At 51.1% G+C, this 25,469-nt stretch overlaps 8 protein-coding genes across 8 annotated transcripts; 5 read left to right on the plus strand and 3 right to left on the minus strand.

Moving 5' to 3' along the window:
* Positions 1-700: 700 nt before the first annotated feature.
* T069G_01068 (zinc-finger of RNA-polymerase i-specific TFIIB, rrn7 domain-containing protein) lies at positions 701-2,562 on the plus strand (the record flags this gene model as incomplete). Its single annotated transcript, XM_056168278.1, has 6 exons — positions 701-820; positions 872-1,396; positions 1,450-1,663; positions 1,716-2,093; positions 2,157-2,399; positions 2,468-2,562. 6 exons carry the CDS (start codon positions 701-703, stop codon positions 2,560-2,562), a joined length of 1,575 nt encoding a protein of 524 aa, XP_056033594.1.
* Positions 2,563-3,013: 451 nt separating this feature from the next.
* Positions 3,014-3,814, plus strand: T069G_01069 (ubiquitin family domain-containing protein; the record flags this gene model as incomplete). Its single annotated transcript, XM_056168279.1, has 5 exons — positions 3,014-3,101; positions 3,163-3,169; positions 3,248-3,428; positions 3,554-3,664; positions 3,728-3,814. 5 exons carry the CDS (start codon positions 3,014-3,016, stop codon positions 3,812-3,814), a joined length of 474 nt encoding a protein of 157 aa, XP_056033595.1.
* Positions 3,815-4,598: 784 nt separating this feature from the next.
* T069G_01070 (yip1 domain-containing protein) lies at positions 4,599-5,649 on the plus strand (the record flags this gene model as incomplete). The annotated part of the gene is made up of 3 exons (XM_056168280.1): positions 4,599-4,643; positions 4,762-5,161; positions 5,246-5,649. The coding sequence occupies 3 exons, from the start codon at positions 4,599-4,601 to the stop codon at positions 5,647-5,649; spliced, it is 849 nt and encodes a 282-aa protein (XP_056033596.1).
* A 364-nt stretch (positions 5,650-6,013) lies between these two features.
* On the minus strand, positions 6,014-6,739 carry T069G_01071 (rhodanese-like domain-containing protein; the record flags this gene model as incomplete). Its single annotated transcript, XM_056168281.1, has 2 exons — positions 6,014-6,333; positions 6,448-6,739. 2 exons carry the CDS (start codon positions 6,737-6,739, stop codon positions 6,014-6,016), a joined length of 612 nt encoding a protein of 203 aa, XP_056033597.1.
* Positions 6,740-7,842: 1,103 nt separating this feature from the next.
* T069G_01072 (cytochrome p450 domain-containing protein) lies at positions 7,843-9,717 on the minus strand (the record flags this gene model as incomplete). Its single annotated transcript, XM_056168282.1, has 6 exons — positions 7,843-7,878; positions 7,932-8,215; positions 8,271-8,559; positions 8,611-9,238; positions 9,303-9,453; positions 9,540-9,717. 6 exons carry the CDS (start codon positions 9,715-9,717, stop codon positions 7,843-7,845), a joined length of 1,566 nt encoding a protein of 521 aa, XP_056033598.1.
* A 3,921-nt stretch (positions 9,718-13,638) lies between these two features.
* On the plus strand, positions 13,639-14,057 carry T069G_01073 (peptidase inhibitor i9 domain-containing protein; the record flags this gene model as incomplete). Its single annotated transcript, XM_056168283.1, has 4 exons — positions 13,639-13,653; positions 13,728-13,768; positions 13,820-13,888; positions 13,967-14,057. 4 exons carry the CDS (start codon positions 13,639-13,641, stop codon positions 14,055-14,057), a joined length of 216 nt encoding a protein of 71 aa, XP_056033599.1.
* Positions 14,058-14,843: 786 nt separating this feature from the next.
* T069G_01074 (mitochondrial branched-chain alpha-ketoacid dehydrogenase kinase domain-containing protein) lies at positions 14,844-16,253 on the plus strand (the record flags this gene model as incomplete). Its single annotated transcript, XM_056168284.1, has 2 exons — positions 14,844-15,022; positions 15,095-16,253. 2 exons carry the CDS (start codon positions 14,844-14,846, stop codon positions 16,251-16,253), a joined length of 1,338 nt encoding a protein of 445 aa, XP_056033600.1.
* Positions 16,254-17,191: 938 nt separating this feature from the next.
* Positions 17,192-22,623, minus strand: T069G_01075 (chitin synthase domain-containing protein; the record flags this gene model as incomplete). The annotated part of the gene is made up of 3 exons (XM_056168285.1): positions 17,192-18,563; positions 18,635-22,303; positions 22,358-22,623. The coding sequence occupies 3 exons, from the start codon at positions 22,621-22,623 to the stop codon at positions 17,192-17,194; spliced, it is 5,307 nt and encodes a 1,768-aa protein (XP_056033601.1).
* Between the last annotated feature and the right edge of the window lie 2,846 nt (positions 22,624-25,469).

Below are 25,469 nucleotides of genomic sequence, written 5' to 3' on the forward strand. Positions count from 1 at the left end.
CTAGTTACAATGCTCGGCATTTCAAACGCCCTTTCTGAGGGTCATTATTTTCCTTTGTACGCTCCACGAGTCATCGCCAAAGTTACCCATACAGACATGTGTGCGTAGCTGGCCGTCATGATGAAAATGAAAATGAAAAAAATGAACGTGCATACTGAGCTTGCCGCAATGAGTGAATAAGTGCAAACCGTAACGTGTAATTTATCGTAGGAAATGATGCCTCTAGATGATGGAGATCTGTTGTAGATTTGCTGCAGATTTCCTGTAGATTTCCCGTAGATTTGCTGCAGATGGATTATAGAATGCTTGCAGCTGTCATTAGAGTTTCCGAGATGTGTGGCTGCAGTAGGTGAAAATTATAGTGGGTAAAATCCAAGGTAGCGTTACGCAGAGCCGCCAACAGGTCAATTGTACTTTGAGCAAGACAACACCAGCCTTCGCAAACAACGCTTCATGCCTATCCGCTGATATCTTTCGGTAGGACGAGCTCGCAGCTTCAGTTCATCGTATCATCATCAGTCCAAGGTCCCGGAGTTTCTTTCTTCCTTTGATCGGTGAAGACGGTGCAATATGAAGATAAACTTCTCTCAGAAGTGCTGCATAGACCGCAAAGTCTACACTTGCTCGCCATAACTCAGCACCTCGATCTCCATCCATCGTCTCTTCTCGCTGTCAGCATAATTTAAAGTGCTCGCCCAACATGGAAGGGCCAGGAGAAGTCCGGAGAATGCCCCGAGGCGAAAGATGCCCCGAATGTGGTAGCCAGAGATGGTACCTGCAAGATGGGCTGAGATTTTGCGCTCGGGGCCATCAAATCGAAGTAGGTAACTCTTGGTGAACTCTGTTGGGATGTGAAATTGACGGGCCATAGGGGTTTATCCAATTTGATCTTGGTGACATTGAAGACTCTGGTAAAATGGGAGCCGTATCTCGGCGTGAAAAGGCCCCGAGAGACAGAGGGAAGAGGGCGCCTACACTGACAGGCCAGGCTGGCAGGGATCTCTACCTTGAGGCTCTCCAATTGATTATTAGAAGCCAAGTAGCATGGCTCATCAATGAAAAGGGCCACAGAGAAGAGCTGGAAACTGTCGTTCGCGATTTGTGGGATCTGCGAATCAGAGGGTCAAATTCTGGTATCGGTGACGATGCCCAGGGAGACGACGAAGACTTGGCAGTTTTTAGCTCTCAGCCCTCTCAGGATTCATCGTCATCAAAATGGCATCCTCAATCCAGGAAGCAGAGCTGGGATCCCGAGCTGGGCTTACGATGGCCGTTGCCACGCGTTCCCGATACACTCGCAATCTGCTATTTGGGCTGCGTCCTCTTGAGGATACCAACTCACCTTGGTGAAATCATCCGATGGGCCAGGAGCGGTAGCATTTCGTACAAAAAATGCGTAAGCATAACTATGCCCCAACACCTAGTTTCTCCATGTTAACTGGCGAATAGTATCAACATCTGCCCCAGGAAATGCGAGATCGAATGCCCGCCTCGTATATCAGGGTCTTGAAGCTACCATTCCGATCTTCTATAGAAGGAGACGAGATACACAGAGTCGTCATGGACTTGGTACTCTCATACGACTTCAACTACAGTCTTGTCTTTCCAGAGATTAATCACGTTCCGCAGCTGATACAATTTGCAAAAGAGCTTGCGCTGCCCAGTAAGACTTATTATTCCTTCAACTAACCGGTAAGATTCTAATTAAAGAACAGTCGATGCCATCATCGCGGCCCGAAAGTTGGCGTCCCTCTTAGGATATCAATTCCGCTTCCCGACAGAGAAGCTTTCAAACCCCAGGTTGGATTATCCAGAGATACGTCTAATGGCCCTACTCATTGTTGCCACCAAACTATATTTTCCCCTTGCCGATACTACTTCATTATCCCGACTTCAAAATGCCAATTTCCTCCAGATACCTACACTTGACTGGGAGAGATGGCGACAGGGCAGAAGCAACTTGCCAACACAACGCGATACGAAGACTACCAAGTTTGACTTTAATAAAGTCACTCCTAGCCAGGTGGTCTCTATGGAAGAGGACGAACTTGACGCATATTTTGCTCACGTCTCCAGTCTCATTGACACGACTAGTAAGTTGACGAGTACCATGACTCCTTTTTTTTAAAGTTACAATGCTGATAGGATGGATCAAGGCGATAATCCAATTACGAAATTCTTTCCGGTAGAAGAATCGTCGGCTAGCACAAGCCAATTAGAGGATATTTCTACCAAGGACATAGATGACGCCGCCAAAAATTTACTGAATCAAACTCTCGAATACAATCGATTCAATCCAGCCAAATCAGAAAACACGTTGCCGTCGATGCCAAGATATGAAGCGTTTCGCAATATTGACCACCTCTCTGAAACCGCAACAGAGCTTTATAGAGCGGCGGGTAAGTTCACACTCAGAACAATGACTGCACCATGGTAAAGAAAGGGAGCTAATGTATGTATAATGAAGGCTTGGTCGTAGGGGCCTCTCTTGAAACCATGACAGACGCTATTTACAGAATTGAACGTACCATGGTTGTCTGGCAGAATAAAAATCGGGCATGAAGAGCCAATATTAGATTCGATAGTTGATCAAGGCATCTACTATACCTACCTGTAGTCAATGAAGGGGGCTTTTGTATGTATCGCAAGTATGACGCAGACGGAGAGTCAAAACTTTTGTTACATGACAGTTAATGAGAGTGATTCCAATATATCCAATGAATGATGATCCAATACATCGAAAAGGCTGAAGCCGTTTGTTCATTTCACCTGTCGCAAAATAGAAGCTGAAGCTCTGTTCTTTGTTGTAGAATTCCAAGTTGGGACGAAGTACTTGGTACATGGAGTAAAAGGCTCCACTCAAGGTCTTTGAGGTGCTTCCAAGGATGGACTAGGGCGAGGTGGGTTCTCGGACCGGCGCTAGCAGTAAAATGGAAAGCCCTCTCCATTCCCCATAACAGGCGCACTTTCTTCTTGCAAGTCACGTGTGTCGGCTACTGACCTAGGGTTTTCCATGATTTCAACTTCCGCCCCACCAATTTTGCGCGCAGAATCAGCGATCGAACCTTCACATCGTCAAGCATCACAAAAATCGTTCAAGAGTGAGTACCGTCGCCACGCCTCAGGGGAGCAAGCCAGGATGAAAATACTAACCGTTAACAGTGCAGATGTAAGCTCAGACTGAAAACCCGCCAGATTTCGCGACGACGTCGAACCCGGCAAGGCCGTACTAACAATGCGATCACAGTTTCGTGAAGACCCTGACGGGCAAGACCATCACCCTTGAGGTCGAGTCCTCCGACACGATCGACAATGTCAAGTCCAAGATCCAGGACAAGGAGGGCATTCCCCCGGACCAGCAGCGATTGATCTTTGCTGGCAAGCAGCTCGAGGATGGCCGCACCCTTTCCGACTACAACATCCAGAAGGTGCGTCATCAGGAATCCTCATTTCGACGTTTCTTCGCGAAGAGCGCGGGATAAAGGACTGGGAAATGAAGAAAAAAACGAAAAACAAGAAAAAAACGGAACAGGATGCTAATGCCAATCTGCAGGAGTCCACCCTCCACCTCGTCCTCCGTCTGCGTGGTGGTGTCATTGAGCCCTCTCTGAAGGTTCTGGCCTCCAAGTTCAACTGCGACAAGATGATCTGCCGCAAGTGCTACGTACGTTCTAATTTTGAGTATCCACTGGATGAATTGCAGGCACTGACTTTGGCGTTTTCACAGGCCCGTCTCCCTCCCCGTGCCACCAACTGCCGTAAGCGAAAGTGCGGTCACACCAACCAGCTCCGACCCAAGAAGAAGCTCAAATAAATCATTTCACCAAGGATGTGGCGTCTGGGTTCTGGCATTCTGGGGTGGCGAGGACAGAGGTGCTTCTGCTTTATTCCGGATTTTGTTTCTACATTAGCATCAGGGCAGAGGCAGAATATATCAAATCTAGATGATGTCTGATGGCAGCTCATTGTTAAATATCCTCCGGGGAAGTTCGACTAGTGATTCGACGGTAACTGACGCCAATATTACACTTCGAAATCCCGGTCTCTGGAGAGGAGTAAAATTGAAGCTTGAAGAGAGCATCTGGTTATTGTACCGCCTATGGAGCTGAAAGGGCAAAACATGATGGACCATCAGTTAGAACCACAGGAATGATTGGGATTGCAGATAGATTATCTAGCAAAAAATCCACATGATTAACGTATATGCTCAAGCCGGCAGACTGTACCAAGTCAAAGATGCCTCCACGTCAATTGATCAAATCGCATCATTATATAATAGCATTTATATAAATTGCTAATCAAAAGGGAATTGATTCTTTTTTCGCTGTTCCACACCACAGCATCTGTACCTGGACAAGCTGGCTAATCGGAGGACTTGATTCGCTCGTGGTCCATTCTGCTGCATGCATTTGATCACGTGATACGACGACATCTCGTGGCAAGCTATCCCCCAAGCTCAAGCCACCATGCGTCTAAGAAGAGACAGCTTGGACTCGACCCAACTCAAGAACTAATTGCCCGGCTTTAACCAACTGATATTTGGACAGCGTTCTTGCCAGCGGGATTCGGTCAGCGCATTCCCCCCCAAAGACGCAAAGATGTCCGGCTCTGGATATGATGCGGTAGTGGATGTGGACGACGAGGTACGTTGTGTGAAAGGGAAGCAAGCCTACGTTGCCTTGATTATCCCCGGTCTGCGATGCCTGCAAAAAGGAATGTCGCCTTGCTAAGCTTTTGGCGCTGCGGCCTGCATCTTTCTAGGGCGACCTCGGCCACACCGATCTCCAAGAGGATCTCGAATTCCACAGCTCCAACTTCAACGAGCCGTCATCGTCATCACGCGGCGGCCGCAAGGCGCCGGCAGCAGGTCTGCCCCCGCCAGCGACATCCTCGTCGTCATCGTCCAAGCGCTATCTCTGGAGCATGCAATTCTATGCGCAGTTCTTCGACGTCGATACTTCTGCCGTCCTCTCACGCTGCTGGGCCGCCTTGTTCCCGCGAGCAAACTTCCTCGATGTGCTCGAGGGCAATCCCGATTTGTACGGCCCATTTTGGATCGCTACGACGGTGGTCCTGATTCTCTTCCTTGGCGGCACCATCAGCCAGTATCTCTCGACCACGGGCAAGTCCCAGTTTGCCTACGATTTTAGGCTACTAAGCGGTATGAAATGGCATTGTCTTGCTTGAGGTTCCATGGGGAGGATATAGTTGATAAGATGGGGCTAACACGATGATGGATATTCAGGCGCTGCCGGTTTAATCTACGGATATACTTTGGTCATCCCCGTGGCCCTGTTCCTCGCTCTTCGATACTTTGGAAGCGAATCGGCGAACCTCTTGGAGTGCTGGGCTCTGTACGGATACTCAAATCTGATATGGATCCCTGTTGCGCTGATTTCCTGGTCGCCAATCTCCATCCTTAACTGGGTCTTTGTTGGCGTTGGCTTCGGCCTGTCTGTGGTCTTCCTAGTGCGAAACCTGTATCCAGTGCTGAGCGCAACGGATCGTCAGGTCAGCAAGATCCTGCTGGTTATTGTCATTTTACTACACGCCGGCCTTTCCTTGACGATCAAGATCCTCTTCTTTGCTCATGGCAGCCCGGTTGCGCGATCCCCAGCAGGCGGGGATGCCGATAAGAAGCCAGAATAGTTGATAAACTCAGATCATTGCAATCAAGTATTTGGGGGAACGCCTCAGCGTCTTTTATGAAGAGGAATATCTGTCACACAAGGGGCTCGTTTTTAAGGACACTATTACTTGGTCGGTATTTGGCAAAAGCATTTGTACACTATATCTTGACGGGTGGCTATGCCTCGATATGAATGACAGAAACATGAATTTAGAATTTTTTACATTTGATTCCAGCCTCGTTGCTCTTTTAGTTGCTCAGTCTGTTCCCCTCCGCCATTAGCACTTATACATACACATATACACCCAAACACACATACACACGCATATATATAAACGTCGTAATATTAGCATTCGCCTCATCAATTTTTGATACACAGCAACTTTATTTCCCATCGCCCTTGCTCCCCCCGGGCTTCACAGCCTCCACGGGACCCTTGTTCAGATCCCAGTCGAGCCAGCTGCCCGGGTACTCGCCCACACTAGCCCACCCGGCGTGCTGCGCCAGCCCCGCGGCCGCCCTCGCGCGCACGCCAGCCTTGCAGTAGAAGAGCAAGGAGGCGTCCTTGGGCGGGCGCGCGTAGCCGTACAGGTCCTCGAAGTCCTCGTCGGAGATGTGGAAGCTCTGGACGGCGGAGGTGATGGGGATGTTGATTGCGCCGGGGATCTTGCCCGTGTCGAGGAGCTCGTGGGGTTCGCGGACGTCTTTATTCATTGTCAGTTGACATACATACGTAGAGAGAGGGGAATAGAAGAGATAGTTGTAAGGGGGGGGTTGGGATGTAGTAGATAGATGGATGGATGTTTATGTGCCCTTACCAACAATGACAACCTCCTCCTTGGGATCCTTGCCCTCCACCAGTTTCTTGATCTCGTCAAAGCCCCAGATCCGACTATTCGGCACCTGGTTATCCGGACCAGAGTACCACCTTCGCACACCAGCTACACCACCGACAGATCTAGGACTCGTCCACCTCGCCAGCGGCCGAGCTGCCACGCCGGAGCACGTCCTGGCTGCGCAAGCCGAGATTGAGACTGAAGCTGGAGCGGCGATGCCCCGTGGCGAGATGCGCCGCAGGAGAACCCGCTGGCAAGCTTGTCGAGTGGCCATTGCGTTGTTGTTTTGTGTTGTTCTGTATTTGTATATTACAGAGGGAGCTTTGGCGCAAACGAAGGTGGGAGGTAATAGGTGGTATGGAAGGCAATTCGTTGGAAGCGGGTACTTTGGTGGTTAAAGAGGCGCAATTCGCTAGGACGCTTGCTAGCTAAAGTTGCCGATATCAATCAATCAATACCTTAGAGCTCTACACAATTGAGCTCAAATTCCCCAAAAATCAACCTACCCGTCAAGTCCCTAGCAAAACACAGTTCTCCAGCTACAAAAACGCACCAATGATCAAAGGTAGATAGACAGATGGTAAGCTTAGGCGAAAGCTGCAAGTTCTTTGGGGCGTAGTTGGATATCCGAAATCACCCCGCGACGTCATGTCATGTGCAGCTTTAAACGGCCCCAGATATCGTCGAGCTTCCTTCGCGCGCTTGGAAATCACGAACTAGCATGGGAGGATTTCACGGGTTACCGGACGATAGCCTAATTCTTTTGGACACCTCCTAATATCCACATCTCTCGAGGACCGATATAAAGGCCTCAGGTACTGCTCTTCAAGATCAGTGCTTCTTTTGCTCCAGTTAAAGTCAAGTCATCGGACCAAATACAGAGGCGCATAGGCATCACGGAGAGCATCTGCTTCAACCAAATCTCACGATATCCCGACGCCAATAGACTTTCTCTCTCTCAAATCAAATCTTTTTATTTCTTTCATCCATTCCATCAGCTAAGCCTGATCTGATCTCTTCGTGGCGTCCAGCAGCGAGGCACTCGTGTTGCCGCTGACTAAATTAAGTATATACAGTGATGATTGGGTATTAAAATTATGTACCATCTCCTTTTGGCTCTATGCAAGGCCAATCCTGAACTCCCATCTTAACCTCATGGCAGCTCAGCGGTTGGTAGTACGCTCCTGGGAAAGCAAATCCCGTTGTTGTGCAAAGAAAAACGCCGTCTATCGCCACAGATGGCATTCGCCCAACTGACGCTCATATATCGCTTCCATGTCACAACGTCTTTCGTCCATCCTATTATGCTGCCAACAGCGACTCGGCAGCTTTTGTTTTCCTCTTTGATCGTTCATTCATGCTTTTGTTTTTCGTCCTTTATTTTCTCTCCTCAAAAGTAAGAGGGCAGTCATCCTAGGCTACTGTCAGCTTCGTCCCTCAATATTACGATCTTATTCACGACTTACCTTGGGAAAGATGGTTGCAAACACCTTAATCTCCTCTGAGAGAGGAGTAGCGTGATGAGTCCAGTTCATCTGCACAGATGCCTTTCCGAGCATCAGGGCCAGGTTAAGCTGTGCATAAACTTGGCCCAGGCAGTAGTGAGCGCCGGTTCCAAAGACCAAGTAGTTCTTGGCACCCTTGACCTCGGCGTCACCAGAATAGTATCTCTCGGGATCAAAGTAGTCGGGGTTCTCGTAAACATCGGGGTCGTGAAGAGCCATGTATGTCGTGGGGATCAACATGGCACCTGCCGAACAACATGTCAGTCAATATCCAAAACATCATGAAACAGTCTGGCTTACCCTTGGGAACAGTGTACTTGTCGGTGATGGGGAACGGCTTCTTGACCTTGTATGGAACCATGAGGACGGGAGGGCGGTATCGCAGAAGCTCTCGGACGACGGCGCGGGTGTAGGTCAGGGACTCAAGCTGATCCATGTTCAGCTCAGCATAGGCGTCACCGTTTCGAACCTTGAGGTTTTCCTCTCGAACGCGGTCAAGAACGTCGGGTCGCTGGGCAGCAATCTGGAACAGCCATGTCGCGGCACTGCTGGTGGCATCCTGAGAGGCGAAAAGGAAGGTGAAGACAGTCTGGGAGATTTCGTAATCGCGGAACATGCGCAGCATAGGAGCCGGCTTCACCATGCCCTCGGTGGACAGGCCCTTCTCCTCAGCCTCACGCCAGCGCTCGGATTGAATCATCTGCAGAATCCAGGCGTCCATGATGCAGGTGACGTCTCCACCAGCAGCCATGCGGACCTTGCTCTTGGCGGCACACTTTGCGAACTCAGCGAGAACCATGTCGGCGGCCTTCTTTCCATACCACGTCTTGGTGTAGGGAAGAATGATGGGGAAGTTGACGAGCTCAAGAGCCGCAGTGATGAGATAATAGTCATCGGCAATCTTCTTGACGGCCTCGTCGGAGATGTAGTGTCCAACAAAGGTACGGCAAGAGACGGCGCACATGAGCTCACGGAATTCGGGCATGAAGGGGACGGGCTTGCCGCCATTCTCCTTGGTGATGTCGAGGAATCGCTTGAAGTAGACCTTATAGACCTCTTCCTGGCCGGGCAGGTAGGACTCGAGAGCCTTGCGGGTGAAGAGGCCGTTGAGGCCCTTGCGGAAATCCACGTGGGGCTTGCCGTCGAGGAAAACCCAGTTGTCCTCTCCGAGGAGCTTGTACGCGGCATCGACGACACAGGGCTTGACATAAGCCGGGGAGTTGAGCACCTTGCGAGCCATGTCTCGAGTGGACGCGATAACGACAAACCTACGAAGAAGCCCATGTTAGTCTTGGTGTCTACCATTGTCTCGGCGCGGTTCGTCAATCTTACTTATGGAAGACGGAGACGCAGCTCAAGGGGCCGCTCAACCACTTGGCATAGTACTCCTCAAACTTGGGGTCCATGGACTGGAGAAAGGGTCCAATGAAAGGCTGCTTCCATGCTGGGCCAACAATAGAACCCTTGTTCATAAGGTAGCTGACTGTTTGAGGGCGATATCTCGTTAGCTGAATGGTCTCTTGGTCGGGCCGCTGTGGGCTTTCAAAGGGCGCAACAATATATCCGTACCTTGGTCATAGACGACGCAGATGGCCAAGATGGTGAAGAACCAAGTCCACGGTCCCGCGGCAGCAATGGTGTCGATGACATAGTCGACCTGAGGAGGGATGTTGGCGCTGACATATTTCGAGTTGGCGAGGACAGACGTCAAGACGGACGACGCCCTGGTGGCATTGAGTGCGTCCATGGTGGGCGAACGGAGGAGAGACGAGTCTTGGTCTCGATCAGAAGCTCTCTGTCTCTGTCTCTTCTCTAGGACACGATATGCTCTCTACTACAGTACTTGGACAGTAGTAGTTGCAGTACCACCGAGCCTGACAGTACCTGGACTGGAGAAGAGAGAACCGACGGGGGCAGGCGAAGTGACGGCGATGGAGATATAAGAGAATTGAGGGTCGACAGGGGGGGAGGGAAACAAAAAGGCGCCGGGCCAGGGCCGTCTGGGGTTTAGCAGAGGTCAGGTACGGGTGAGTTACTCGCACTTTTTTTTGCGACTAGCAGCTCTGGATACTAAAGCTGTGAGTTGCTTTATTAGTAATTGGGCCGACCCACGAGTGCGGTGTACAAATTATCTGGAGCAGCAGCAGGGTCTTTTTACAGGTACATGTGCCAACAGAGGTACTCGGCCGGTACGGACACTCAAAGTACTCGCGGCTGAAGGTGCGACCTCCAATTACTGTATCTTGGCAGATCTGTTTGGCAGAGGGCATGAATTTACTCCTTCAAATACTGGATGGGCATGTACATGTACTCATCAGACCCTCGTACAGACAGGCATGTGTGTGTAGCACTGACGAGCAGATGCGTGCATGACCGAAAAGACGCTGACGGAGAAACAAAAGCACAGCACAGAGTTTTTCCCATCCATGGATGGATTCAATGATTTCGCGCCGACCCACGACCGTCTCCACGAGCCAAAATGCAGCTAATCCCTCCCCTGTGCTTGACTGCGCTGTGGCCCCCCTGCCAATTTTAATCTTGTCTCTCTTTTCTTCAAATTGTCGCTGCCTTTTTTTTCGCTCTTATCGATTTAGCGTCGAAAAAAATGACAACATGGCGTTTTTCGTGAATCGCCCAGCCGGCTTCCTCGTACGGAGTACAGGGACGCGATGTGTAAGTGCTTTCTTCTTACACGCCTTTTGACTCTTGGATTTTCTTACTCTGTTGGATTTTATATTTTTCCCCTTGCTTTTTACAGCTCGTTTTCCGAATCATTTGCCCTCTTTTTCTTTTTCGTTTTCTCATCATCCAGATCCCTCCGTACTGTACCACTTAGAGGTTGCGCCGCGGCGCCCTCGGCTTTAAGCATGATGCCGTTCTGCGACCTCGCGTCGACCTAGGGCACATGTACCCATTAATTAACAGCCCACCTTGCTCTCGTCTATCAGGCGTGTATCGCGTACCCGTCCCTGGATCCCTGGCTCGGAAATATGGTGCAAATTGCAGGTCCAAGCTCATCCAAGATGGAGAGAATGGCAAGGCTTTGTATCATCTATCGATTAACAAGCACATGGCCCTGCCTCCGCTCTCCGGAAGAGATTTCGTATCTATCGATTAGATGGCATCTTCCGAAGCCTTGGCAGTCATACTGGCTGGGTGTGATATTGGTTGCTACAGGTACTACTCCATGCCTTCGTGTATGCCTAGGCCGGAAGGGTATAATTGCCAATTTCAACATGAACAACTCTCTCTTACTCATGCCGATCAACACTCGTCACTCGTAAGAGAACTCGTATGATGGCTTACCGAAAATGAGCAGCATCGCTTGTTCTCCTTGCGTAGTTCTCGCAAACTCCGGGGAATGACTCTCTTCATGCCAATTCCTGCGCATCAACACCTCTTCTACTCCATTGATGAGCATACAGATAGGTACTATCTGGCACTGCATCCGCGGAAGAGAAAAAGGGGTGCTCCAACAAGTACTCATCACACAAGTATACGAGACAGTGCGTCAGACTGTCCACCCATTCATACTCATAGACCCTACGAGCACAGCTACGATGCCACTAGCATCGGCGCATTCGAATTCGTTCACACAAGGTCAGATCAAATCTCGTTCCTGTGCGCCACGCACCAATGGCCGCCGCCCGTTGGCCCGCCTCCCTTGCAGCAGGTGTCGCAAAACGGCAGCGTCGCGCCCAAGAGAAAAACTGTTGGGGCATCTCTTGGAGAGCGCAGCCAATCGACTTTCACGAATTCTGGCGGCCCGTCCGCGTATCGAACACGAATACGAATAAGTTGCCTCGACGGGGGGCCTCGTCCCGCTTTTGGGCTGCTCACGCTCCGCATTGTCCCTGGCCTTGTCTGTCGCTTGACTCTTTGGGATCGTCTGCAGCCACTAAGACCACTGGTATTAAGCTGCTCTGGTCCCGTGCGCGTGCCCGCAAGCTTCCTTCAGCTCCATACTGGCAAGCAGTAATAAGATTGAATGAGACCAGGCCAGCCCGAGCCGTCCGGACGGTATCATCAGCCACGGATCATGGACCAAGGACCAAGAACTAGGCGGCAGACAAGCCCGATCAGGATTCACCAGGAAGATTGATTGTCTTTGATTTGATTCAGCTTTCAGTGGCCAGTTTCGGGATTCATCCATCATCAAAGGCGGCCGTTGATCCACATATCAATGGGAGGCGCTGGCCAGTTGGCCCGATGAAGCGGCTACAAATAAGCCGGCCCAGCTCAAGCTTCCGATCCGGGTCTCCCAAATTGGATATTTTGCCATCCGAACCGACTGACATCATTTGATGGTCCGTGTTTCTTGTCGCTTTGATGCCTGTCGGCTGCTTATCATTGGATGCCATCATCCTACGAGCATGGCAAATTGGCGACACGGTGAGATGTCGAAAGAGGTGGCATTGTGTTGCTGCAACACGGGGTACTGCTCCCTGTAGCATCTGCAAAATGCACCCCATACGTACAAGCAATCGTTGCTTGCATGCGCTTTCCTTCGGGCTCTTCACGGGGGTGCTTTATTGGGCATGAACTGGCCGAAGGGTGATATCTGAAATCTCGATTATGTAAGCATCCAACGGCATTCCGTCTTTCCAGGGTAAGCGTGTAGTTTCGGGGTGAATTCGATGTTTTGGCGTTGACAACATTCACCATTCGAAGTGGAATGCCAAAATAAGTATCTATGCAAATATTGATATCAACGGTAAGATGTAGTTGTGGTGATAGTTTCCAGTCCCTGATACGCCAAAAGCTATTGCGGGGGTAAAGAATCATTGCAGGGCAAGGTGGACACCACAGGCAACCTATATAAGAGACTCGGCGCTACTCTAAAACCTCCCACTATATCAGTCATAGTTATCTGGTATTGATTGAACGGTTGAATGTACTCTGTCAGGCTCTGTAATATTCTAAACCATCCTAGTTCTCACCACATGAAACCCGTAGCAGTTACCGGGCTCATTGAGTATCTGCTTATGTTGCTACTTTGTGCTAATATCGACTTATTACCCTCTTCCAGCATCTGCTATTGTAGCTATGTTTCTCCAGTATTTGGTTTTTTTTTTACTGGATTCAAATTTGAGAATCGGCTGCTGGATAGCAACGGAACTTGAGATGCTAAGCGGCCGCCCCCTACATTAGAGCATCTGACTGAATATCCTCTCCCCGAGCCACGCAAACAGGGAATCTCACCGTGGGGGAGCGCCAAGAGATCGCAAGTTGAACCAAATCTACTCATTGAAGCCGCCGACGTCGTGCCGCTGCCCCTTTTTGTTAGGCCAATACCTACTCCGGATAGCACCTAGAGTGAACCAACGTAACACAGCCTAACGTAGCCTAACTCGCCCTACCACAGCTCATCTCTGCAAGGCTACAATCGGTCCCTAAACGATGGATTAATGGACCTTTTGATTGTACACGTACACGCGAGCACACGTACGTGTCTCTCTGTATCAAATGTCTTTCTGCTTACATCATGCTCGGCTGCGTCCGCGTTTGCAGGAGGCTAAGGCATGTGGCTGGGAGGAGCGTGACGTATCGATATTGGCAGACGGGTATTAATATGAGGAGTGTTGGCTTGGGTTTCCTCCCCGCATCAACACCTGCAACTACAACCACATCACAACACTTACAGCTATCAACGTCTACCATATTCAAGATGCCTTCTTTCATTGTGAGCAGCCCTTTGCGGCCTAGGTTCCGTCTGCAAACTGTACCGTACTGACGTTCTTTTCTTTCCCCTTTCAGGTCACCCTCAAGGACGATGTGTCAGATGACCAGCTTGCCGCGTGAGTCGGGCTCCTGGTCCGCTTTGACGACAACCACTGACGCGTTACCAGAGCCAAGCAGAAGGCCAAGGATGCCGGCGGCAAGATTACCCACGAGTACACCCTGATCAAGGCCTTTACGTGAGTCCACGACATTTCCTCCCGAGACGGAATATCCCATTTACGTTCAATGGCTGACTGGAATCTGCCTCAATACAGCGTTGAGTACCCTGAGGGCACAGTCCACTCGCTCGCCGAGGACCCCTCAGTGCAGACTGTCGAGGAGGATAAGGAAATGCGGACGCAGTAAATGGAGCTCTCTAATCTATTCTTGTTGCATCTACATACATCTACAATAGAAAGACGTAATATAGAGGTTCTATCCACATCTTCATCTTCACCTTCCGCTGTGTCAGATGAATGAATGAACGCATTTGGTCCCTGAAGCTTGGACCTGATGCTGCCCCGCCATGGATCTCGCGATTCCCCTCCTTTGTTAGCTTGCCTCGGGGTGACGTGACGTATGTACCGCGATAAGGGTGGGGAGCTGTACTTATCGCCATGTGACTCTCCAAGGCGATGGACATTCAACTCTTGTGTCGTTTGGACCATTGAATTATGATTATCCTCATCATACTTTATACTCCGTCTACCTACACATCACGATTAAATTGGCGGATGACTTGCAGCTTACACGGCTCGCAAAAATAACCAAAAGTAACTCTGGGCTGCTGACGCTGGTGATTCGCTGTGCTTGTGCCGCCACTGGCCTTGCCCGCTGCACCGGCTCAACACGGCGCCGCTATCCCCCAACTGGCCTGGCTGGACGCTTTTGCTTGGTTGCTTGGGAGGCATGGACAGACTCACTCTAATAACTAACCCAGCTCTATCGTGTGCTAGTGGAATGAGCCGAAGATCGCTGAACCTCTTACCGACGATCGGAACTTTCCCCCTTATCTCTCCCGGAAAATTGGCAGCCGGCCTATGCATATGAGAGCGGAGCGAGGCGTGGTGCATTTGCATTTCCCATTGCTTGCTGCTTGATTCCCCAAACGAACCCATCGACTGCTCTCTTGCATCCCGCAATGCTGCTGCAATGAGGGCCATGTTCAGACACACGAGGCTGCTCCAGCCACTCGGGATTCGAGCCCCGACGCCTCTGCGGCCCCAGTTGCGGTGCTTCACCTCCAACATCGCACATGATGTATCTGGTGCCGAGATCTCGGCTCTGGCCAACCTGCCCCAGCATCCTCTGAGCTTGGCCGATCTCGTAAGGTAAGCAGCAGCTCTTTCATCCATACAAGTTTACATCCATTCATTGGTTTAACAACACATCTCCTCTTCTAGGCAAGGTAGACCGCCGTTATCCGAACGATCGCTTCTCGCGTCGGCCAACTTCACCCTCTCTCTTATTCCGATTCGCCTTGCACATCGCCTGCAGGCCCTCCAGAACCTCCCGTACATTGTTGTATCTAACCCCAACATTTCTCAAATCTACAACAACTACCTACACTCTCTATCCATCCTCCTCCCCTACTGGCAAGCTGCCTCCAAAGGCCGAGCCATCACAACACTCGACAACGAAATCAAATTCACAAATGCTCTCGCCGAGCTGGTCGCTACCCATACCGACACCATTCCGGTTCTTGCTAAAGGCTTCCTCGAGTGTCGCAAATACATCTCCCCAGAGGAGGTTACACGCTTCCTAGACGAGCACCTCCGCGCCCGCATTGGCACTCGCCTCATCTCGGAGCAGCACATTGCCTTGCACTTCAGCAGCCAGCCTCATTTCGACCCCGGCGCGAGTCCCACGCCATGCCCCGAGCACCCGACGTACATTGGCGTTATCGATACCGCCCTGAAGCCTGCCTTGATAGTTGAATCGTGTGCGGGCTTTGTGGCTGACATCTGCGAGCTCAGATACGGCATACGGCCAAAGCTAATTATCAATGGCGAGCCAGAAACGACCTTTGCTTTTTTGCCAATGCATCTAGAGTACATAATCACAGAGCTCCTCAAAAACGCCTTCCGAGCATCCATAGAAAGCAAATCGAACGAGCCCATTGAGGTCACCATCGCCCCCGAGCCACCGCTGAAGCTTCAACCTGGTGGTGCTCCCGAGATCAAGACTCCGTCTGAGGACTTGGGAGTCTTTAAGAGCGACGCAATCAAGCCCCTGGATGACAATGCCCCAGGTGTGACGATCCGCATCCGGGACCGAGGCGGCGGCATTCCTCCAGACGTCCTCCCCAACATCTGGTCCTACTCGTTCACCACCTTTTCCGAGGACGACGATGTCCCTGGTTCTACCGGGAACGACGGGCTCGGTGCGATTGCAACGGCTAGCACCGGGGGAAGCTCGATTGCCGGTCTGGGATATGGTCTGCCGCTGAGCAGGGCATATGCCGAGTACTTTGGTGGCGGCATCGCCGTCCAGAGTTTATACGGCTGGGGAACAGACGTCTACCTCCGCCTAAAGGGAGTTGGGAAAGTCGACAAGAAGTGATTCGGGCGTCAAAAAGCTGAACGAAATATATACCCGATTTTTTTTTTTACATCTCTCATAGTACTGCCAAGTTGGCTACGGCGAGCCTGGAAGGAGATTTTTGTATGGTTTAGTCAAGCTTGCTGGAATGTTTATCTTGTATTTTATTTTGGTTAGAATTGGAGAAATGTATCATGACCTGCCAACGGATCCCCAGTGCTGCTGTTTTCCTATGAACCATCGTAGTTGCTTAGCATTCATCAAATATCACAAGTCGAAAGCAAAGCAACAACTACTTCAATGTTCTCGTAAACCGCACATATATATATATTCAAACCTATCAAACGGAATTAAAGCAAACATGTCTTGGTAAACCTCATACCCCATTACACAATGACTCGATTTCACACATGGCAACATCCAACGTACATACACATGCAAACAACGGTCAAACGCAAGTTAAAAAAAACCCTCGATGAAGATGACTATTATAAACAAATCGCTACAGCAAGGAACCAAGTTCTCGCCCCCCAAATGCTTTGGCTTTAGAAGACTTCGTTCAAAGCTTTAGACTAATAAGTAGGCACGTTGTAACCATTTCATAACCCAATGACTTAAAACTTCTTCTCTCAAAAAATAGTAACAAAGGCGGCATACTTCTTCACTTTCCATACCCATAAAAACGCCATTTCTCTTGCCATGTAACAAATCTTGCTGATGCAGCTCCTATTTTTTTGTTTCTTTTTTGCAATGTAATCTTTGAGTCTCAGTCATCTCGTAGAATGTAACCGTTTTCATCCAGTCAAGTTCGTTGTGTGGACTATCGTACCAAGGAGTGGAATACCTCCCCCAAAAAGAATGATTAGTATGAAAATAAATATTAAAAAACAAAGACCAAGCTTCTAATTTGTCGATATGCTCGTTCCCTCCTTTCATTCATTCCGTGCCAATATGCATCATTACATGTTTTCCAACTCGCGGTCAATCTGCTTGTCCACAAACGTGCGACGCTCTCCAACGAGTTCGGTCTGCAGGCGCTGCTCAACGAGCGCGCGAACCTGCTTCTTCGTCACGGTGTCCAAATCAACGTCTCGCAACACGGCTTGGATGGCTTCAATGATGGCGGCATCTGATGACCCGATGCCACCAGCGCCTCCCATGAAATCAAACGAAGCCGTTGACCGGGTTGCTTCATGGCCTCGACCAAAGCTCATGGCGGAAGAAGAGCGGTTCATGCCATTAAAGCCTGGCGAAAGACCTGGCGAGGGAATCAGATTCGAAGGGCCACGGGTATGCATCACACTCGTCCTCTGGGGAAAATCCGAGTATGGTGATTGGCTGCGATCCTGAATCGCAGTACCCATGGACATCATCGACTGTCGCTGTGACATGTAGGTAGGGTCGCCGATGTGACTAGCAGCGAACGGCGCGGGGGACTGAGGAGGCATATATGTATTACGGCCATGCATGCCAGTAAGAACCGAGCCTTGAGGACCGGCTGAGTAGACTGACTTCATTTCGTCCATCTCGTACTGTTCGTTGTAGACCATGTCTTGCTTCTCCTGGTACTGGTTGGTGCCACGACGACCGGGGAGACCGTTAGCCAGAGCATAGTCGTCCCAGAGCTGGAGAGGGATGGATCGCGGGTTGAATCCCTCGTCGTCAACGGCAACCACCTGCTTGTTACCCTTCTCTCCTATGACAACACGGGTATTACCCCAGGAGAAATTGTCTTGGTTCCAGAAAGAATAGACGGGGAGCGCAAATGAGTAAATGGGGTACGCAAGGATGTAGATGATCATCCAGCCGATGTGTTGCCATTGCCTCTTCAAGATGAAGATCAATGCCTGGAGACCGTAGACGGCAGCCAGGATGACAAGGGACCACAGGGGGAACGAGGTCGGGTGTGTAGCAACGCTGTAAATCATGTATCCAAGGTAAGCGCATGTCGCGGGGAGAATAATGGTGCCGAAAAGATCAATGAAGACAATAAAACGCATTCCAAAGAAGCAGAAACCACACATGTCCTTGAGCCGCATAAGCTCTACAAGATTGTGAATAGTCGAGTTGATCCATCGTCGACGCTGGGACAGGAGAACGCTCCACGACTCTGGGGCAGCCGTTTTGCACTGAGCGTGGGGAAGGAATTTGAATTGCATAGAAGGGAAGTGCTTTGTCATCAGAGTTGTCAAGTATCGATCCTCACCCAGAGAGAGTAGGTTCTTCTGGTGGAGGGTGTCGACATCGCATACACTATAGTCCTTAATGACGGCGTCGGAGATAATCAAAGGCTTGCCCTTGTCTGCAGTTCTGAGGCGATACATGGTGAAACTAGTGCGCGCAAACATGTTAGTTCTTCTACATGAGAAATACGGTGATTCGTTTGCTTGAAATTTACTTACCATCCGGGCAAACAAGTAACACTACCGAATAAAGACTCGAATGCCTTTGCCATGTGATGAGAGATGTAGTATTCGTAGACCTGAATCATTGTCCACCAAGACTTTTGGTCGTTTTCCAGACTGGTCTCACCGCAGATGCCAGCAATCTTAGCGTTATGGGCGCATGCAGCAACCAGCCTGTTGAGAGAATCCTCTTGAACGCACGTATCGGCATCGACCATGAGGAGGTACTCATATAGCTCAGGATCCACGCCAATGATGTTGTTAATTTGATTGAACATCTCGAGCTCGAGCGGGTTCATGGGGGAACGATGGTGGACACGGTTGAGGAAGCTCATGAGAAGAATCTGAGAATCACGCTTGCCACGGTTACCGGGCTTGGCCTTGGTCTGTTCCGACTCCTTGCCAACCTTGACGACAACCAGATACGGGACCACATTGCCCTCATACTCGTAAAGACCAGAATAGACCTTGGCATAGTTGAGCTGGTCACTGCCGGGGCCGACAGCCTTGAATGCCAGGGCAGGAGGGTCAACCTTGGGATCCACGCCCAGGATATCCAGAACAATCTTGGGTGTAGGACGATCATTGCCTCCACCCACAACCATACCGTCACAGATAATGCAGATGAGTTTTCGCTTGTTGTCATACTGTAGGGCTGTCAACGAGTCAAGCGCCTTTCGCAGCGAGTCTTCACCTTCGGTGTAGGCAGGGACCTGGCAAATGACAAACTTGTCCTGGGGAGAGGGTCGTCGCTTGGTGCTAAACTGAAGCGCAGACACAAACTTTAGGCCAATGACAACACACAACACGATTGTGAAGGAGAGAAGAATGTAGTTGTTGACCACGCATCGAGGGGTAACGCGGAAGTCTGTGCTGCCCTTGATGAAAACACGCTGGATGCACGACCAACTATTGACAAGCTGGGCGTGCACAGTGCTGTTGTTGTTGGGATCATTAACGAGGATGTCGAGCTTCTCCTTGATATCTGTACCCGGATTGTCTTTCCACAGGTCCGTAAGATCCTGGTTCAGGAATGTGTACCTTTCATCATTGTTGAACACATCCAGGGTGTGGAAATAGTTGGTCAAGTCGTAGATCTGGTTACCATACATGGCCCACATTCTCTGGTCATCATTGCCTTGTTTCTGAACATCTGTTTTCTTGTAGACCAGCTCGCCCTTGTAAAATTCTTCCATGGCTGGCTCGAAGACGGTCCAATACCAGTCGGCGTTGGCTAGCTTGCTGGTCGGGTCGGGTTGGAAATGAGGACCCTGAAGATGCTGGGCGATAGAGAACTCGAGAGTGTTGTTGAGGACGAGTTGAAAGGTTTCGCTGAGTCCGAGACCTTGGCAGGCAACGTTGAGAGGAGGAATGATATAATCATCCATGTCCGCGCCAGCCAAGGGCAGCATGACGTCCGAGGTGGTCTTGGTATTCGTGTCACTGTGCTGGAGCTTCCAGAACTTGGAAAGGTCATAGACGCCGCCGCGAATGCTGACATAGTAATCGTTGACGCCTTGATGCTGGCTGACCTCCTTTCGGTTCCAGGCCTTGTCCATGTTGGGGCATAGAACTCGGCCAAAGCCAACGATCCAAAAGATGATGATGGCATTGATGAGGACAATCACCATGCACAGCGCGAGCTTCTCACGCCAAGCCATGCGAACATCGGGGCGCTTCATGCCACCGATCCATTTGAGCAAGGGGGACGGAATCCACCAGGTCATGGCCCAGGTGAACCAAACCCAAGCCCGACGAGCATTGTCAACCTGCTTTGTCTCGAGCTTCTTATCTTCGGCGAATTCGGCGTCGTATGCAGCAGCTTCTGGGTTGTAAAAGCCATCGCCCCTATACAAGTCGCCCTTGTTACCCAAGCCATAATCGCCAGCACGCATAGCACTCGGCGCGATAGACGGCGCGGTCTGAGGGTTCGGGGATTGGCCAAGTGTGAATTGGCTCATGTTGCCCTGGCTCATACCGCGGTTGTGAACCAAGTGATCCCGGCTGATATTGGCACTATTATCCATGCCAGTTGGAGGGAAGTATCCGCTACCGTTGTTTGAATAGCCGGTATCGAAACCGTTGTTGAAAGGGTTGCTGTGGATGGGGTGGATTTCATCACCTGGCTTGACATCCAACATGCTCTCTGCCTCCCACCATGCGTTCTCGCGAATCCAGATACGCTCCTTGCCAATGAAGACTTCGCCATTACTCCAGCCACGCTCCAGCATCCACGTTTCAATGCCCTCACGACCATCCCTGCAGCCGAGGGGAGCATAACGCTGGACGAATTCGTCGACGTCAAAGTCGGCGGTGAAGTCAAGGTTCCTGTGCCTACGGTTCGCCCACTCCGGAAGACGCCATGCGCGCAACTGACGAGAGACAGTGCCGGCCGACCAAGCGGAAGTAATTGAGGGCAGCGCGGCTAGGCTGCCAGGTGTATCGTCAGTTGGGTGCAGGCAGAGATGATACCACATACGGTTGGAGCTAAGCACCGTGGGTAGATCGATTCGACCAGCCCTACCCAGGTTGATACCTTGGCCTTCAACGGGGAAGAGCAACTTCTTGAGGAAGCTGCCTTCGTCAGCACCATATGCAGCCTTCTCCAGGATGACCTCCCTCTTCTCCAGTTCATGCTGGCGCTCGCGGCCTTGAGGACCAGTCATGATTCCCAAGTCAGGCGCCACCTCGGACACAGCCTGCTGGAGTTCCCTGAGGATAGAAGAGCCAGCCGAGGGGATCTCGAAGCCATCGCCAATCATCTCGGCATTGATACCTTGGGTATCATCGAAGACGGACCGCATACACAGTGCCCTACTAATGGCAGGATCCGGCACCTCGAGAACAGTGATGGAGACAGTATCGCCATTGTCTTCGTTGGAGGTGGGAGTGCGAACTCCATGGCCATCCAGAGACTCATCGCCATCCTTAATACGGACCAACTGCGCAGCGATGGCATCGTTGGCCTTGGAGATGACCCAATCAACAAGGGACTCGTAGAGTCCGCCAACGAGGGTCTTACGGTCTTCCGTGCTACACTGGCGAAGAACAACCTCGGGGTCGATTCCAAGCAGACCACCCACGTCCTCGCAAATCTCCTCAAGCGCCTCGGATTCAATGCTGTAGTCAAGCGTGTCGCCAAGCTTGAGCAGGCCAGCTAGAGTAGAGATGAAGTTTCGGTGAGCTGAACCCTTAATGCCAATGTCTTTGAGAGCTTGGCGGAAGTCATCGGCGGATGCGGAATCATCCGCAGTGGGTAGGTACGATGGTGGATCATAGGTGCCAGATCGGGACAGAAGAGTATATGCAGACGCTGACTTAAGGCCCAAAAATTCTCGTTCTGCGGGTGTTGAAGCAGAGGTCAAGAGATAGTAAAAGACGTCAAAGGCGCGGTAACCCGCCTCGGCAGGAATGTTTAGCAAGCCCGCAGAAGTATCAATCCCGCCCTGGGAGAGGGCCAGCGAAGCCCCCGTAAGGTTGCCGGCGAGGTTCAAAGCCAAGGTCACACCCAAGCCCGCCTGCTTCTGGGCCGCCGGGTTGTATGGAGTGACACATCGGAGAAGGGGCTGGATGGCCTCGACAGCCTTGTAGACGGTGGAGGGAATCGCAAACGGGAATGACGACAGGAAAGGGACAAGAAGAGAGGGAGTCGACTGATGGAGAGACCTAGAGAGCCTTTGTCAGTATAGGATGACAGCTTGGATGGAGTGGTTCACTTACCCCAAGACAATGCAGCCATCTTCTGCTCGCCGCCTGGCATGTTCCCAAGCCCGCGTTGCGAGTGTAGCATCAACGGCAGGGCCGCCCTGAGCAGCTGTGAGCCAGGTGTTGACAACGACGCTGGTGCTGGCGTCCAGTTGATGGGGTTGTGAGGTGAGATAGATGTTGTGGATGGAGTTGAGCAGCGTGGTTGTCGAGACCTGAGACTGAGGTCCACCACCTCGAGCCTCTGAGGCCATGGAGAACATGGAAAGTCGGTTCGCCATGACGGAGGAGGAGTGGGCGTAACGGCCCTCGATCGATGGAACGTCCTATAACAATGCGGACCGGATTATGTCGTGTTGTTGATGCTGAATATGTTTGTTTATGTCAAGCAGCCCCCAAGTGTATGCGGCACGGCTGGTCCAATAACAACAAGACAAGCAAGGCTATGAGAAGGAAAAGAAGTGGGAAGAAATGACGGAGATGAAGATGAAGATGGCCTGCTGTTTCAATGCTGAGCGAGAGACGAGAAGGACGACTGAAGGCAAGCCCAAGACGCGACTGCCGTATTAACTCCTTTTTTTCTGCCCCCCCGGTCTTTGCTTTTTTTGTCTCGATTAGTTGTTTGGTAGTGCAAGAAGATGCAAGACAGATAAGGCAAGGCGATAAAACAAAACAGCAGTGCAGACAAACAGATGCAGCGATTAACGATTGAAAGTAGAGCTGCCAAAGCGAATGAGGCAGTCTCACCAAAAGGCCCAGAGGTGGTCAGGGAAAACAGCAGAGAAAAAGTCTCGCGGCTCTGAGGAGGATGAATCGATGGATTTGGTGGTTCGCCCATCTCGAGGAGCTGCCGTGTAGGCACTAGAACACCCAGCGACAGGGGCTACCTGGCAGGTACCTGGGCCTGTGTACTGGCGGCAGCTGTGCCACACAACTAGCCAGGGGGCGTGTGCCAAACAATGGGCAGCTAGCGAGCCCGTCGGCGCCACCGCCAACCGGCGCCGAGTACTTGCAAGTACCGCCCAAGTTGGAAGCAGGGGAGCCCTGTCATACGCCTGCGGTTGGACGGTAGCGGGCGGTTGTGCTCACTGAAGCCGTTCCCGCTGGGCGCCTCAACTCTAAGGCCTAGCAGTGCTGCTAGCACGACTGCGTGCTAGTAGCAGTACTGCATCGGCGGGTAGTATTTTGTAGAGTCTGCGCTGCTGCGGTGGTACAAGACGCAGATGCTGGGCTGTTAGCGATCCAGAGCGAAGCCAGCCAGACAAAACCCGGTTGCCACGGCACAAGGCTACGAGTACCTACTAGAATACTGGTCCTACCCAAGTGTACTCGTACTATTGTATCGTATCGAGCTCCGTACTGCTAGCCTGGTGATACTGGCTGAGCTGAATGCAACCCTCGCCGCTCTCCACTGGCTGGGTCTCTCGCCCTAATCTGTGTTGATCGTGGACATCGTCAACTGCAGCCCTCAAAGTGCTGTGCATCAGCTCGAATGTCACCAAGCTGGCAGAGCCTGTACCAGCATGTACATCAGCGCCTCCCTAGCAGGTACCTCCTGGTACAATCGAGCCACTGCATGCTCTCTCCGTGGTCGTGCTCCATGCCAACACCCGCTCCGCTCCGTACGATACATACAGTACAAATGCCTGGAAGCGAACACATGCAATTTATTATTATGGAGTACCTGGAATATTCCACGGCTGAAATCGAAATTTCGCACGGCGACATCTGGATGCGGATATAAAACTTCCACCGGCCGATGTGTAATTACACATCTACCTGGCAGTATTACTTGGTACAAATACTACCGTCGCCGGCCCTGAGAGACAAGACCCGGAGCGGGCGGATGCAATACGAGAAAACCAGCGACGCTCTGACGCCGTCAATGCTACGACTACGGAGTATGCTTTTCTGCGTGTCACGATGGAGTGAGTCCGTCTCGACATGACTGTGGCCAACCACGGCACCACCTTGATGCTCGTATTTTCTCCTGTGAGGGGCACAAGACCGGCTTCTGCTGGGCTGTGCCAGAGCTTGCCATCATGCTGCCTCGATCGCCGGTCCTAGGCAAAAACTTGAGCCGTTCTTGCATATGCTAAACACGATTGGCCAACAACGAGGCCGGGCTAAGAGAAGGAAAAAAAACCTAAAAAAAAAAAAAAAACAAAGGCCTGGTGTTTCCTGACATGCGGGGAGGAGGGGAAACATGAGACTGCAAACCCACAGAACGTGAAGCATCTCGTTGGTCACTTGCAGCTGCGCGTACCCTACAAACGGTACTGTGCTCGTAGTGGTACGACTTTAGAAGCGACCTGTGCTTTTGACTCCATCATCGTGCATGTGTGTACTGCACAGTAGGGAGAAGACCCATTTCGGCCATTTTGTGCGAAGTTGTGCATTTTACGCATCTATTGATGGAAATCGACCACGGGTATCCCTGCTACGCTGCATTCCGGACTGCTCCGGCTTCCGTGCCCCGTACCCCCCTACGACGTATTTCGGACAGTACAGGTATGTACATCCAAGTCAGACATTTCGGCCACAGCTGAGACTCGAGAATGGATCAAAATACCAAAAATGCTCGGAAAATGGCTGTCGTCTCACTGGCGCTAACATTTCTCCTGTTGGACCAGCGGGCAATGCTAGGTCAGCAAATGCCTGTGTCGCCCACGGCTTGTTTGCTGGCCGGTGATAGTGTGGCACTTGTAAAGGACGGTTGGGTGCATCCGATGCATGACAGAGCCTCGTGTCCCGACAAAAGCTGTCTGAATCCCATCTGTCATCGGGTCTTTTTTTAGGGAGATCTGGCGAGAATAGTACGAGTAGATATAAAAAGAACGCCGAGCAGCTAGTTGTCGTTGTCTTCGCATTAGGGCTGTGTCGTCAGACCACTCAAGCAGCGTACAAAGTAAGCTGTGCTTCCTCAAGACTCTTTTTTTCGAGTCAGCTAGACTTACTAGAGTGTGGGATGGCCCCCCTTTTCCCATCGCTGGCTCTGAAAATAGCAGGTACAGGGTATACGATAACTTTTTTACTCGTATAGTCTCCAATCTGACTAACACGAGCATGAGAAAAGCGCACCCAAAGATGAAAATTCCATTCTTCTTTTATTAGGCTTCAACGACGG

This window comes from Trichoderma breve, chromosome 1, assembly GCF_028502605.1.
Source record: "Trichoderma breve strain T069 chromosome 1, whole genome shotgun sequence".
NCBI lineage: Eukaryota > Fungi > Ascomycota > Sordariomycetes > Hypocreales > Hypocreaceae > Trichoderma > Trichoderma breve.